At 40.5% G+C, this 15,470-nt stretch overlaps 1 protein-coding gene across 3 annotated transcripts in view; it reads right to left on the bottom strand.

Moving 5' to 3' along the window:
- USP22 (ubiquitin specific peptidase 22) overlaps positions 1 to 15,470 on the bottom strand; it is a 100,190-nt gene that overhangs the window by 4,098 nt on the left and 80,622 nt on the right. For all 3 annotated transcript variants that reach the window (XM_061346233.1, XM_061346229.1, XM_061346235.1), the window contains 5 exons: positions 8,789 to 8,894; positions 7,012 to 7,170; positions 4,661 to 4,787; positions 1,852 to 1,943; positions 318 to 380 (listed from right to left, as the gene is read on the bottom strand). In XM_061346233.1, the coding sequence (XP_061202217.1) occupies positions 318 to 380; positions 1,852 to 1,943; positions 4,661 to 4,787; positions 7,012 to 7,170; positions 8,789 to 8,894 (547 nt within the window). The remainder of the gene's footprint in view (positions 1 to 317; positions 381 to 1,851; positions 1,944 to 4,660; positions 4,788 to 7,011; positions 7,171 to 8,788; positions 8,895 to 15,470) is intronic.

Raw genomic sequence — 15,470 nt, 5'->3', positions numbered from 1 at the left:
TCCCTTTGCTAGTGCAGTTGAAACAGGATTGTTTAAAGAAAACACCCATCCCCTTTAATATTGTAACCATAGCTTTTAATTCTGCTCATAGACCCATTGCTGGGGTTATCACCTTTGGATCTGGAAGTCAGCTGCCACAAACCCACTAAAGGGTAGGCAGTTGTCACGAATGAAGCTTTATTTTGCAACAGTTCAGACTTACTGTGCTGTCAAATATGGCAATGCACTTCACACTGCAGGATATACAGCAGACTCCCTATCTCCCTTCTAGAAGCCAACTACCTTTCACAATAGGAGTCATGGAATGTACCACTTACTTATTATCATTGTTTAGACTATCCGTCGGCTGCTGGTATTGCCCGTTCATTCTGCTCTCTTTACTGCAACACACACACAAAAATCCAGTCACTTAAAGCAGTGGCTTCCCAAACCAAATAGGTTTTACATGACAGAGCCCCTTGCAGAATGCAGGTCCTTATTCAAAAGCACAATGCTGCTCAGTGGCAGAGAAGGGCTGATTAGGATGCTAACGATGCTTTATTTGTTCTCACAGCAGTGCTACATAAGAAACATAATTTCTCCCCCTGGTCAAGGCTTCAGTGCTGCAAATACAGATTTATTTATGTCAAATGCCCTATCCAAAAAAAAGCTTAAAAAGAGGTTAAGGAAAGATTTGTATTTTAAATCTGGAAAAAATATCTAATTACATCCATCCTTTATCCTGTGATGGATCAATCACCCTGGCTCTGACTTGTAAATTCATTTTGTGTTCTGGCAGCAGCAATAGGATTATGCTGTTGATTTCACAGCCGATGAAATTCAGACTACTGAGTTATGCCTGCTGATTATTCCCATCTATATTCCATTATGCTTGATACCTTCCATCAGCAGAGCCTGTTCTATCCAGGGAGAATTCACTACAGAGGAACAGGCAAGTATTAGAATCTCCAGAATATACTGGAATAAACCATATATTCTTAATATAACACTGTTTAACAGAGCTTCAGGGCTCTCTTTTTCTCTCCTGGTAGAAGCACCTACTTTTGCTCTAGATGGAGTGAGGGTGGGTAAAGCTTAAAATTATCAGTTAAGATTTTAGCACCAAATACAGCCCCTGTGTGTTAAGAGATGCCACGTTTTGGGGCTTTCCTTATATAAATGAAATCTGAATATCCTCCTGTATATTTGAATGGAATACCTGTCAAACACTCATTAACTCAGCTTATTCAATTCCTTTCATAAAGGTATACTGATATAAATGTCACGTCTTTCACATGGGGGTGGGAGAAGTCTTCCTGTTTGTTTAAATACCAATTCAAAACAGCTATTTTAATCTAGACCATGCTTTTTCTTCTTGCAGCATTCTCTGAACAGAAGCTGAAGGCACAAAACAAAAAAACCCTCCCGTTTTCATGTGTGCAGGAATAAAGAGGAAGGGGTTTTGTAACTTCAGAAATACAAGGTTTGGCTTTAGGTTATGTCTAGTCTGCCTAATTACATATGGTGACTCGTGGGTGGGCACTCAAGTCGTGGGACTGAAGCAGAGATCTGAAGGCATGATGGATCCGAATTCTAAATTTAACATGCAACCACAAACAGAACACATAATACATAACTATATATAAAAAGTTGAAATACCAAGCCTTTTCCAGCACATAAAACTTAGCATTTTATCTAGAAATGAGTTTAGAAAAGATAACAAATCGCAAGGAGAAGCTTACAGCAGAAGGATCATTATACATACTGTTCTATAACCTTGATTCAAGGAGGTTCCATGTTTCATGCTGCACATGTATGAACTGGTAAACAGTTCTGTCCAGGTCTTTGGGGGATTTTGAACTTGGTACACACCTGGAAGCCATGAATGGTGTCATGTCCAGCTCCAGCGGAAACGAAACATACGTAGTGATCTTTCGCCTCAGTTTGGCTGAGTGTTCAAACCGCTGGAGACAAAGTGGAGGAATGAATTTATCTTCAGAGAAAGGCAACATTTTCTGTCTTATTTATACATGTCCTAAGCTTAGGAACAATAACATGAAAACAGATTAGCAGGCAGGAGTCCAGGGATACCCCCAGATCTTTCCTACCAACTATATACGGACTGGGAACCCCTGTGTAAATGCCAACTTATTTCTACCAGGAGAATGTATCACAATTTGTTGGGCAGAAAATACAGTGTTAGATTGTTTAATATTTATAAGCTTATTCCAAACTGACATTAAAATACATTAAACAGAGCACACACAGCCTTTACCCAAACCACTGTTCATTTGTACTATGCGCTATTCAAATAGATGGCTGCTGCCTACACTAGCATGGAGAGCTGGTGACAATGAGAGCTTGCCATCAGATTCACACACTTAATCCACCCATCCAATCATCTCAAGCGACAGGAGTCAAGCCTACACAGGAAAACCAATTCAAATTCAGGCAAAAATGGCATACGAGAAGAAAAAAGCCTTGTCCCTCTGCCAAAGGAGCCTGCAATCCCCACCATCCTCTCCTCATCTTCCCCATTGAACATTAAATGGAAACAGGAACAAATACCAGAGAGAGATGAATGAGTTTCTATTTAAAGGCAGCTTCTCTCCCCGTTTCTCAGAAATTCTGCTCTATTTACACTTCAAGTTAATTATTTTCCAATTGTGGTGCCATAACAATTCCCTAGCAACAGATCCAGCCGTGGAAAGCTGAGACTTCTGGAATCCTTATCATTTGTGTTTCTTATTTTACTGTAACCCATGAAGTTAAAGTTGCATTCTGCATGGACAGGACAACACAATCACCGAGGGAAAGTCATTCATTCTCCCAAGGAACATAAAATCCTCAGTCACTGGATAACACACATACTGAACTGAGTGTAGGGAAGGGGCTGAGCGCATTCACAGTGCCTTGCCCAGAGACAGCAGCATCTCCTGCGTGTATCTTGCCAACTACTCTGCAATAATAAACAGAAGATAAACCCAAGAGCCCAACACCCCCAGAATTCCCTCCAAAAGCCAAGCAGCCAGCCAAGCACTCCTGAAGCCTCTGGTTACTCACACAAGAGTGCTTTCCAGGAAGATCACAGCCAAAAAAACCAACAAAGGAATTGTGCTACTATCTCTTCCAGTTTGGCTAACATCTTTGGCATGTAACATTGGATATCATCTTGGTTAATACTCAAGATGCAATCGAGTATATGGGGGTGACCATCTGAAAGCATGATTGTCCCAAACAGTCTGTAAAGGCCTGTAAATTACAGGAGAGGGAAATCTTTTGACCTGTAACACATTTTTCCAGTAGAAAGCACAATACAGACCTAGGGCATTCTGTTTTCATGTCAAGACCTCATTTCATTAACAAGCTTCTTTACAAGCCAGACTTTGAAAACCAGTTTTATATCATTGCTATGCTGGATATGGAGTTGCTATGGAATTTAACAATTGCAGACTACAATCATTCCTTGCACACAGTCCATGACTTCCTCAGTGGGACCATGACATCAGTTACACACATCATTAGATTTTTCAGTATGAACATACTGACCTAGCTTAGATGCTACAGCAAAGTTTAGTGTGCACTTTGCCATGACAGCTACAAGATAAAGGTCTCATTCCAATGCTATTAAAAGTCATCCAGGTGTTTTACAGAAGTTCAAAACCTAGAAACCACGTAAAAATTGAACAACTGAATGAAGTCTCTGGAGTAAACGGCTGGAGCGTGTGTTCTTTCAACCTACCATTGCTCAAATGGAAAGAGAAGACTTCATTTGCACAGAGCATAAAGGCTGCTCTTTTAAAAGTCGATTTCCAGTCACCACGATTGCAGGTAAAATGCTGTTTTCCTTTACATAGCTCATCTGACATTAGTATCATCATTAAGGAAGCAGTTTCTTGAAACACTGGTCACAGTAAGAGCTGAGATAAGGGATTATTGGTTGCTACCTAGCAATGAGAGGACTTTGTCACTCTGTCCCAGGAGACACTCAGGACCCTAGAAGTCTGCATCTGAACAGCTTGACCAGATCATAGATGCAGTTAAACAACCGTGGTGGCTGCTTCTACAAACGCTTGTGGCATCACTTTGCAAGGGCACAGAATGACCTTCATCATCTGCTATAGTGCCTACTTTGCACCACAGTCACCTTTAATATTTAAGGCAGAAACTGCACTGGACTAAACTATCTGAGGGCACCAGTTAGGACATTATCTCCCCATCACTGCATCTGACATAATCTGGATTGCAAATGTTGAAAACTACATCGTAGCTGAGAAGATACAAGAAGCTTCTCCATTGTGATAACTTTTTCATCCTTTTCCTTCCACACAAAGCTCCTCTGTGGCATTCTTCCAGTAGAAGAGTAGGGTAAAAATGTTACCATGCAGGATGAGTGCTTCTGCAGACTGGTTTCTATGCTGGTTCAGGTATTGCACTGGCTTTTCACTTTGTTTCTAAATTCTGCTTAGTTGGATTCCCACAGACATACTGCAAAGCTACATTATAGATAATGTAATACTATCTTAATAGAAAATCTAGCTGGGCATGCAAGCTGTTCTTTATATTAGTTTATGTCATAAAAGATTAGTCAGTGAAAGCCAGAAGAGATGTCCAGGAATTTAGATCATCCTCTTGGAGAGAAATACACATCCTCTGCTCTGTCAGCCCTCTGTGAACTTACTTTGAGATGAAAACAGGCCACGATGGGTAACTTCTTCATAGTGAGTTGTTTGGTAGATTCCTGGTAGCTATGGCAACCACTACATTTGATTTTGGCACTGCTTCCTAGATGTTCTGGCCTTGTAAACCTGAAAAAAACATTGAAAAGCAAAGGGAAGCAGAAAACAATCAGATTATTTTCCACACATGCTGAAAACACTTTGCTTGCTTTTACTTCTGGGTCAATGGCACCACAAGAAACAGTTCATGGTTTTTAGCTGTCATTTTGAAAGAGCCCAACATCTATAATAATGCAAAGTGCTACGGTTCAGATAGCCAAATCTGACATTTATCATTGCTCTGCTTGGGAACACAGCACTGAAATGCATCAGTGTCTGAGAAAGGAGCTAAATGTTGGTTCATCCCCTACAACAGGACAGCTGATTTTCATCTAGAAAACAAAGATCTTTCCTCTTCGAAACCAAAAACATTGATAACGAAAGTTCTGAAGCGAGATGACACGACTTGTGGGCTCAGCTGCAAGACACTCTTCTGCCTTGCAGCCCTCTAGGACTAGGATCAAAGCTCTGAGATGGAAAGGGCTGTAAACACAAAGTTCCTTTCAAAACATGGGCATCTTCCAAGGAAACCCAAGTGTTGACAACTAGAAAAATCTCTTTCAAAATGTTCAGACAGAACTGCTCAAGGGAGCTCTAGGAAGAGAGCATTACAGAGCACGGAACTGCTCAGAGAAAATATGACTTCTATGTTCTCACAGCACTAAAGCAAAATCCCTCTTCTTCAGAAACTGTCAGCGCAGAAAAGGCTCAGAGAATGGACTGTTGAGTCTTTTCCTCCCAAGTTTAGACTTCCATGGGGCAAATAAATCAACTCAGAGGCTACTTCACATCCAGATGTAAAGAACTGGATGTTTTACATTAATGCACACACTAAGCATGTGAGGGCAACATGGTATCAGCTCATCACTAACCCTACCTTGTATCACTCTGTTGATGGTCAACGCAGCCTCCAGCACTAAATGCTGATCACTACCTCCTGCTCTCCCCTCTTGTTTGATTAACAAGATTTCCTTTACCTAGCCTGTATACCATAGAATCATAGAAGAGCTTGGGTTGGAAAGGACCTTATGATCATACAGTTCCAACCCTCTTGCCCTGGGCAGGGGCGCCTCACATCAGACCATGTCACCCAAGGCTCTGTCCAACCTGGCCTTGAACCCTGCCAGGGATGGAGCATTTACCACCATCATTCTCTGGTTTTGATTTTGCTTGTGATTTACTTCTTTTTCTTCTAAGTCTGTAAACAGACTTACAAATTTGGTGTAAGTGCCTTGCTAGTTTTTGTCATATTCCTGCTCAATCCTTTCTTCTTCGAGCCAAGTTGCATGGCCACACCGGTTGACATGAAGTTACATACCTTTCTTGTTTGAATCTAAACTGCTTTCTAGCTTTTGGGTTAAAATCTAGACCCATCCTCTTTATCCACTACAATTCAACTTCTTATCAAAATCCATACTCTTTGAGAGTACCTTTGAACCTGGATGTTTTCCCTTCCCATCTCTCTCTGATCCTACTAATCCCCATCTTGAAAAAAAAACCACCAAAATTCGACCCTTTTGGCCTCTTGATGCATTCCTCCATCAGCATTTTCTCATTTGTACTAATTCCCTTTTTCTCTTAAAATTATTGATCTTGTGAGTATCAAGAAAGTTAGAAATCAAATGTCACAGGACATGATTTTTTACTTCAGGAGGATTAGCTTTGCCCCAGGCTATAGTTAGCCTCTTCCTCAGACAAACATCTTCAACAGATATCTGCATTTGCCACAAGAGAATGACTTCCAGATCTGTTAAAAGATCCAAGTTAACTGTATATGAAGCCATAACATTCTCCCCAGTCACCTGTTTCTAAGATGCCCAAATTTCCTGCTCAGAATGAACCTTTCTTTTTGAAAGCTAAATTCCTTTAATTCTTAATGTGATCCTCACAACTACGCTGTAGCAGTAGCTGACCCTCAGCTCTGCTTAGAGCACAAATCAGATTCAGACTTGGTGTTGTAATTCAGATAAATGTTAAATGCATTGTGAACTCTTTATGTGCTTGCTTTGCTGACACAACCAAGAACATGCAGACAGACACCAGTGGTTTTGATTATTTCAACCCACATTGCCTTGCAGCAGCCAATGCAGAATTTGCTTTCTTCTTGCATCGCATGGCAACTGGTTTTGATTGCTTATTGTGAGATCAATTGTTGCTCTGAGCCTTCCTTGCTTTATCACTTTCTCTTATAGACTAAGATCTGTATAAAAAGTGCTTCTTTACCCCTCCACATTGTATTTGGCTTTTTTCCTACCTTCGCAAGCAGTCTGTGAGAGTGGTGGTGCCTGATACATGGCTTTCCCCATTCACGACACTGCCATCACTCCCTGGACTCAGTGGCCAGAACGGGGTGGAGGAGCCTGGCAAATCCAAACTGATGTCCCAAAATGGGTCTATCGTTGTGGAAACGCCACTAGGAAAAAGAAAGCACTTTTAAACACGTTTAAAGGAAGTCAAATTAACAGCACATCAGATACTTTGAAGAACCGTGGGATCTACATCACCCCTAGAGGGCACTCAAAGATGACAGAAAACAGAGTTGCTCCAGAGTATTTTCCCACAAGTGATTGTTTTTCTGAATATTTAAAAGCCATATGGTTTCAGGAAACGTCTGTGATGTACTCAATGCAAAATATATGCACTTAATACATTCTCCCACTCACTGAAGCCCTGTGACTCAAAGTGAACAAGCAGGGTTACTTCAAGATAGAGGTACCACTGACACAACTGACCAGTATAAACCAGCTATGATGACAGCTATATGCAATCCAGCTAGTTTAGAAGCAGAGGTGTCTGGACATGGCATAGAAGACTGTGTTTAAGGTGACTCTGATAAAGACAGAGCCAAATTTTGCTATAGAGTAGTGAACTGAATTAAGCTTTGCTGCTCCTGTTAACATCTACAGTGTTCGGAATTTGAGAGACCAAAGAAGTAGTGTGTGTTTTCAATCAGATTTCTCTACAAGACAGTTGAAGACAAGCCAACAGCTAAACTATGGAAGAAGCTTCCCAAAATGTTAACTTGCATTGAATCAAAACTTTTCTTCCAGCAATTACATTGTTAGGAGAACTTCAGGAGTCTGAGCTCCTATTTGGAAGTACTGCCTGTTTGCACTCCTTATTCTTCTTCGAGTTCTCTCTTCCTTTCAAAGCAGTGTCTCTCACTCTGCAATCACATTCAGCCTGCAATACTCTGCCTTTTCTTTCAGCTTCATTTGTGCAAAGGTTGTCACTTTTCAAAAGAAAACTTTTGTTCAAGTTTCATCAATGCTAATATTGTGTCATAACACATTGAGCTTTTCATTATCATAGAAGGATTCTGTGGCTCTACCAGGCAAAGAACAAGATTTCCTATGTTTTCCTCACAGTAAACCTTCTGCAAACCTCTCCAGGAAACTGAGAATAAAAGCAGATTCAAACAAGCACAGAACAAGTCCATCTGCAGGACAGGGTATGTAATTATAAAGAGTGCAAGACAGAACAAAACCCAAGAACTTCGACTTCTGCACTATGGCAATACGAAACATCTTGAATGAGAAGCTAACTTGTCCCAGTGCACAGGGTAGAACAACAGACACGTTTTCTCCTGCTCTTGTCAAATGTTCAATTGCTGGTACCCAAGATTACAAGAGATATCAGCCTCTTTGAAACCTCTCCTGATGATACATGAGGCTCCTACCTGAAGGAAAATATGGTTTTATATCAGAATTTTCTTCAAACATAGTGGCAGTTACATACTTGGAAAACCAAATAAGTCTTTTCCTCACAAACTGGGAGAAGAACAACCTTTTACAGGCAGGTAAAAGGTCAAAGAAGCCTGTGGTACTTTCCAGGTGGCTTTTTTGGTATGTTTTAATAGAGTTCAGTTAACTGATAACTGATTGCATTTAGCTGATGCTGGATTTAAACAGTTCTTGTCCTGCTGGAACTTTGCTAGTATTTTATTTGTATTCAAGAAAGAAAAGACTCAGTTGCACTGGAGGATGTAAAGATTCAAATCAGAGTTCAGAACCAGAAAAAGAAGTACTTACTGGCAGACTTGACAGGTAACATCAGACTGCAGTCCGCCTGTGAAGATTTGGTCTATGATGCAGTTACAGTGGTTGGGGTTGTTGGCCTTCTTCCCATTATCATCACCTGGAGGAATGCAAACACAGACTCAGAAGTCAAAAATCCTCCGAGGGAACAGTGCTTGTCTTGGACTGTGTCTTCAGTAACTCTCTATAACTTAAACACACTGCAAGTTCACATTGACAATACAGAACCCTGAAAATGTTGTGCATTGAAGGAAAATCAAGAAAATGAGAACTCCTAGAAAATACAAAAGACAATCAGCAAGTGATAAAATGCATTTAACTTCTGTAGAGGTGAAGCTTTAAAGCCATTATCAGCTGTTAGCCAAACCATTTTGGGGGTATAGCCCCCTTTAGAGAGATTTGTTTTGTCCTATCCAGTATAAAGATCAGTTCCCAAGATGACCAGGTTCTCAAGGCAATTCATGAAAATGAATATTTAAGCTACACTTAAGAGTGCCACCATAAACACGTGGTACCTGAGCAAGTGGCCAGCTCTTCACTACAGAAGCAAAGGTTTCTGCTTAGGCAGTGTATTCAATAGCACAATGTTTTCCTCAATGAACAGAGAAAGGAACCATCAGCAAATGCTACTCTCTAATTCTATGCCAGTCAGTTTCTGAGAATAGAGTCAGGGGAGGTTTGTTAAGACCCATCAATCTCCAGCCTGCTGTCTGTATCCTGTCCTTTCACCATCAGTGTGGACTTTCCATGCAAGTTTCCACCAGTGAGAAAACAAAAGATGTCCTTATCTGAAGCAGGAAGATAGGGGCTGTGTCTCCCTCCAGCTTCTTCAGAGACACAGCAATCTTCTAAGCTCCCAGGGGGCACTATGCACTCATAGCCATCTTTCAGCCATAATCAACTATCACTGCAGGAGCACAGCAGCTCATTTTGAGTGCTGAGATGAGGCCAATTCAGCTCTCAAACTATCCAGAACACTAAATAACCAAAAATTTCTTGGCACAGTTCTCAGCTTTGAAGCATACTCCTTCCATTCCCTATAGATGATACACTACTGTGATTTCCAAGACTGTACAGTGCTTGTTTTCCTTGGGCAGAACAGAGGCAATTGGGCTTGCTTTGTACACAGAGATGCACACCCAAACACTGCATCAGCGGATTAGTTTGTGAAGTACATCTTCAGATGTCTCCCAGTCTCTTACAACAGAAACCAAAGTTTCACCAGGTTTTCTCGTATCTTTAACTTACTAGGAAGCATTTAATACCTGAAACACTAAGATGCTGACTCCACAAATCACAGCTATTACTCAGAACCGATTAATCTCTAGTCAACTATGTAATGAAACCTCAGCTGAAGACCCTAACACCATAGGGTAAACCCCACCACCTTGTGTGTAAGGTGCTCTAGGCTGGAGTTTTCTTCAGCAAGAAGGAATGTGACTTCTTTCCCAATGAAGCTTCAGTAGCTTGTTGAGAAAAGCAGATGTAGGTGATACCTACCAAGCTGCAATGGACCACTTCAGTTAATTCCATCCTAAATGCCTCTGAGAAGCTCTCACTCAGCTGCCTGCTTGAGAATCTTGTTTGAATTGTCAAGAAAAGCACATTGTGTCCTGAAAATGGCTCTTGAACAAAACGCACTAAAATTGGATTTCAAATGTAGGAAGTTCAAGTCCGGGGTTATCAGACTCAGTCTCAGGCAGTTCTTGATGGGAATTTCAGCTAAATCTTACTGAACTGAAGATCTTTAGAAGGTCTCAATTATGTTAAGATAATGAATGGAGGTACAGAGGCTGTACAAGACATCCTTCACCTTTGGAGAAAAGACCATATATAAGCTTTAAAGACTACATGTGGATTTAAAAAAAAATTCCTTTAATGCTTTTTATCCCTGTTTTTATAACTCCACCTTTGCTTTATAAGGGAAAAAACCCCTGTCACATCCTGGTAATCTCACCACTTCAAACATTACTTTCCCTGTGGCTTGTTTCAAGGGGGCAGAAGCAGAGAAACAGCATTGAGAGATTTCCCCTGGACCACAGGTATCATCCCTGTTGGACACTGTTAATAGACAGCCATTTCCGCCTACGGGAGAGAGCGAATACTCCCCTTCCAATTACACAAGTCAATTAGGATCAGAGACGAGAGGGTCTCCGAAGAGGCTCCTGCAAGCTTGTTCCCAGCAAAACAGAAGGGTATTACCCACTCAATATTATGTCCCATGACATTTGGTTGGAGAGAAGGGAAAAAAAAATAAGAGTTAGATTACCACCTACTCACACTTGTCAATATGGAACAGATGCTGAGAGGAGGTATATTATGCAGCTGAGAACTAGAAGCTGCTAGATTGTTGTGCTCAAGTTAAGGCTCCCTTCAACATTTGTGTCTTACAAAGTAGGTTTTGGTTTAATGCATATTCCGTTTTTAAAGCTGCTCATAACTGCTATTAGGGAAATCAGTAAGAGATTGGCCAGCACAAGCATAAAACCAAGATCGAAAATACATCAATGTATAAAGTGACTATGAGAGTGGCAGAAAATGGAGTTTAGAATTCTGGATTCAAATATCACTCTTTTAAACCAAAACAAACAGAAGTTACTACTTCTCTGCAATAACCAAGTATATTAACTTGTCTTCAAATACATAGGAAGAAAATTAACTCCATCCCAGCTGAAACCAGGACAATATTTAATCTATTACTTAAGGTAAATCATATGTAACAGCTATAGATTACTTTTTAACATTGTTTTTGCTTTGAAATACAGAAGTTTTGCCTCCAACTTCTATGTTTTCAATGAGAAAGGAATTTAAAATTGCCAGATTTTTAAGGGCATTTATCTAAACAATACATTAATGCTAACTTTGCTGCTTTCCTTTGGCCCCCCGTGCTCTGAACAAGCGCTTGTTGTTCTTTATGACAAAGCAGGGTACACATAGATTTACACAGATCATAGCAGATGACATGTTCCACAAGCATATGCTTTATCAGCTCCTAAGAATATCATGCAGCATTGAGAGAGCACGGTAGTGCTTTACACCCAAACCTCAGTGCAGCATTCTTTCTGTCATGATACCTAGCTTCACATTTGCTCTGTAGCAGTCCTTGTTGAAGATGAATGCAGAATGCTTCGTGAAAACCAGATAGATGAGGAATAATCAGCTTTAAAGTGCTACTCTGTTTTTGTTAGACAAGTGAGTAACATCGGCTGAATAAAGCTTGGGATAAAAACACTGGATTACCTTCATTTTTAATCTTGCTTTTTGAACCTTTGTGTACAAGTGCCCATCTCAGCCCCTCTCTGTTGCTTGACTGCTGTGCCTCTTGCAGTAATAAAGAAAGCCAAACCACAGCCAGTGATTTCACTGGGCTGAACATTAACTTGTGAACTGCAGTCTTGCTCCATACAAGAAAGTAACAATTCTGGTCTCAGTATCTCCAAGTCTGACTATGTTTGAGCCAAAGTCAGCTACAAAGCATCTGGATGATTGGGACCTCACTGTTGTGAGAGTTTGCAGAAATAGCCATTAGTTATATTCCTCTATAAATGAAGAGCCCTGGAACTCCTGAAAGATCCCACATGAAGAATGGGGTATACTTTGCACTTGTTCTTCATAGAAAGAGTCTAAGAAAATATACAAGAAGCAACAGATCAACATCTGATCGTTTTCAGCATCTTCTATAATCCAAACGTACATCAAAGTAGTTGTGAATTTGAAAGTCTAAAGGCAATACATGCCAAAGTCCAGCTGAATCCTTAGACTTCACTACAAAGAAAGTGACCGTTCTCTATACAGCCAGGCTGTTCATAGCATTACTTTGGTAAAGAAGGTATTATCCAATGTAGAATGAGCTCTGAAGCTCATCTGGAAGCTTTTGTGGTGAGAAGCACCACAAATACCAACATACAATGACAGCGTAGAATGTTGAGCACCATCAAATCAGCAAGAGAGACTAGAATAGCACAAAACACAGGTACAACTTTGAATGTCATTTAGAGTAGCAGTACTGGGATTCAGATTCCAGAAAGGTCTCACTTTTTGACTTGGAATATATGTTTAAGGGCAGACCTTGCGTATCACACTTTGGGTAGAGAAATAGAGAAACAGGAGTAACTCATATCTTGGGTTTTTTTTCCCCTCACCAAAATACCACTTTCCAGTTAGACCATCTTTCTCCAGCTGTTGGAATGAAAAGCAGTGATTCATCGGCATGACAGACTCAATCCCTTTTATTCAGAACCATTTTATGCAGCACAGAGGAGCCCTGTTAAGTGTTCAGAACATGCCTTGCAGATGCCACAGCTCAGCACAGCAGTGCCAGCACAATGAGAGCTCTCACCCCTGAGACATAATTTACATGGGTGATCATACAGGTATACCCAGGCTTCCAAACTAAAATGATGCACTAAAATGAAGTATATATTCAACCAGCATTTAAAGCCACCCAAACAACCAAACCAACCAAGCAACTACCTGGGCCATCCATATAATCATAGAGCAGCTGATTTTATGCTTTGTAGGATGCAGCATTACAAAAAAGATCTTTAAATGGACAAAAATCCTATCATTTTCCTAATTCAAGCAGTGGCAGGTATCAGTAACAAGCATTCACAGCTTTCCCTGACTTTCATTCCTAGAAACTTGAGTCAATAGAATGGAAAAAGGATATAAATGACCAATGTCAGCCAAACAAGTCTCACTAGATAGCTATACAGTTCTTAATGTAAGGAACACTTCAGCATCTCAAGCCTTGGTGATCATGAATAATGTCCTGCATAGGGCTTTTAGTCAAAGTTGTCCCCATGACTATTTTACTTCACTGTGTGTTAACCCTACAACTGGACTACTATTGACTGGAAGCTTTAAAAGGTGGTTTTAGTCAGTAAAATAAATATGTGATACTAACAGAGGAGGCCTTATTTGCTTATTATAGCTTTAGGACACATTCTGTTAGTCATGATAGTTTTCCATACGTATACTTCGCCTGTGTGTGTCTATGTGAATACACAAGTAAGTGGGAAAATGTTCTCATTACACACCAAACTAGTTCATTCCAAAAGTGGTTCATCATGCCCAAACTTGAAACTCTGGTTTAGATTAACTTGTTTGGTTCTCACACAACTGCTCAACCACTTCTTTTAAATTACCTTGATGTGGTTATGGATTATTTACCATAGTTTAATAAAAGTCTCCCAATTTCTCCAGAAACAGACATGGATAAACCTGGGTGCAGAGATGTAAAGGTTCTAGTGCCAATGCCTTCTCACTTGCAGCCCTGTATCGCCTCAGCTATGCCCATGCAGGTAGGCTCAAACTTAAGGATAGCCATCAAATAACTGAGTTTTCACTCCTTCCAACAACCCAAGCTCAGTACTTAAAGTGCAGAACCCCCTAATTCAATTCAAGCTGGCTGAAACCATGATTAAACTGGATACCAATTCCGAAGTCAGTGTTTTCAACACATCTGTGAAACCCAGTAACAGAATGCATCCACATGCACTCTATCCACCAAACAATATCCAACATATAACTATTTCTAGTCTTAGGACAGATCACAGCTTCATTTTCATTCTGGATGGAGAGGCCAAACAGAACCAAGAGCAAAGAAACTGCTGAGAAAACTTGGTTTTGTTGCTAATTCCAGAAGATACAGCAGCTAGATTCTTCATTTAAAACCAAACCAAAAGAAGTCTTTACAGATTCTTTATCAGTTTGAAAAGAACACAGGGACTTTTACTATTGCCTGTTTTTTCTTTACAATTCTGAGAAGAAAATACCAGTACTTCATGAATTAATCAGGAGGTATTTGGATGCCAGAGAGGGACTCTTCATCAGGGACTGTAGTGATAGGACAAGGGGTGATGGGTTCAAACTGAAACAAAGGAGGTTCAAGTTAGATGTAAGAAAGAAGTTGCTTCCTTTGAGGGTGCTGAGGCCCTGGAATAGGTTGTCCAAGGAAGCTGTGAATGCTCCATCCCTGGCAGTGTTCAAGGCCAGGCTGGACAGAGCCTTGGGAGACACGGTCTAGCGTGAGGTGTCCCTGCCCATGGCAGAGGGTTGGAACTGGAAGATCTTAAGTTCCTTTCCAACCCAAACCATTCTATGATTCTGTGGTATAGAAGAAATACAAACATCATTTTTTATCAAAGATGATGAAAAAGCATCAAGATTCGTTAGATCAATGATTCAGAAGCTTCACAGGAACCAAGAAGTATTTCTGTCTGCAGCTGAGTTTATTCTGTGTGAAGAAGCGAGAGGTCAGTATTTGGGTAGAGGCTGTTCCTCAAAGCACATCAACACTAGTTACATCAGGCTTGTTGCATTTCAGTTAGTGATTATCAAATGACAGACAATTATTACAAGAGAACTGTTCTATGTAATCCTGTCCTCAGATGTACTCTTTTGGAGAAGCCTCTTTTGGAGGACACCTATTATGAAGCTGAATAAGCACATCTGCTACAAGGTACGACTATCTCAAAGATAAAAGCAAGACTACAAAATGCTTCAAAGAAGCAGCAGCAGCCTTCCCTTTGATAGTCCTCTGATAAGCCAAAACCCTAACCTCTAGGTGCTTTTTCTAAAAGCATTAGAAGAAACCTGAGTGCTTTAAAGCTGATTTTTTAGTGACTGAGGACCTCTTTGTTTGGTTTGCTAGCATCAACCCTAGGGTTTTCCC

Source organism: Neopsephotus bourkii, unplaced genomic scaffold (genome assembly GCF_033783945.1).
Source record: "Neopsephotus bourkii isolate Nb327-2 ecotype Australia unplaced genomic scaffold, CSIRO-AGI_Nbou_v1 NB_39, whole genome shotgun sequence".
Taxonomy (NCBI): Eukaryota; Metazoa; Chordata; class Aves; order Psittaciformes; family Psittacidae; genus Neopsephotus; species Neopsephotus bourkii.
This window is presented reverse-complemented; position numbering and strand designations above follow the sequence as displayed.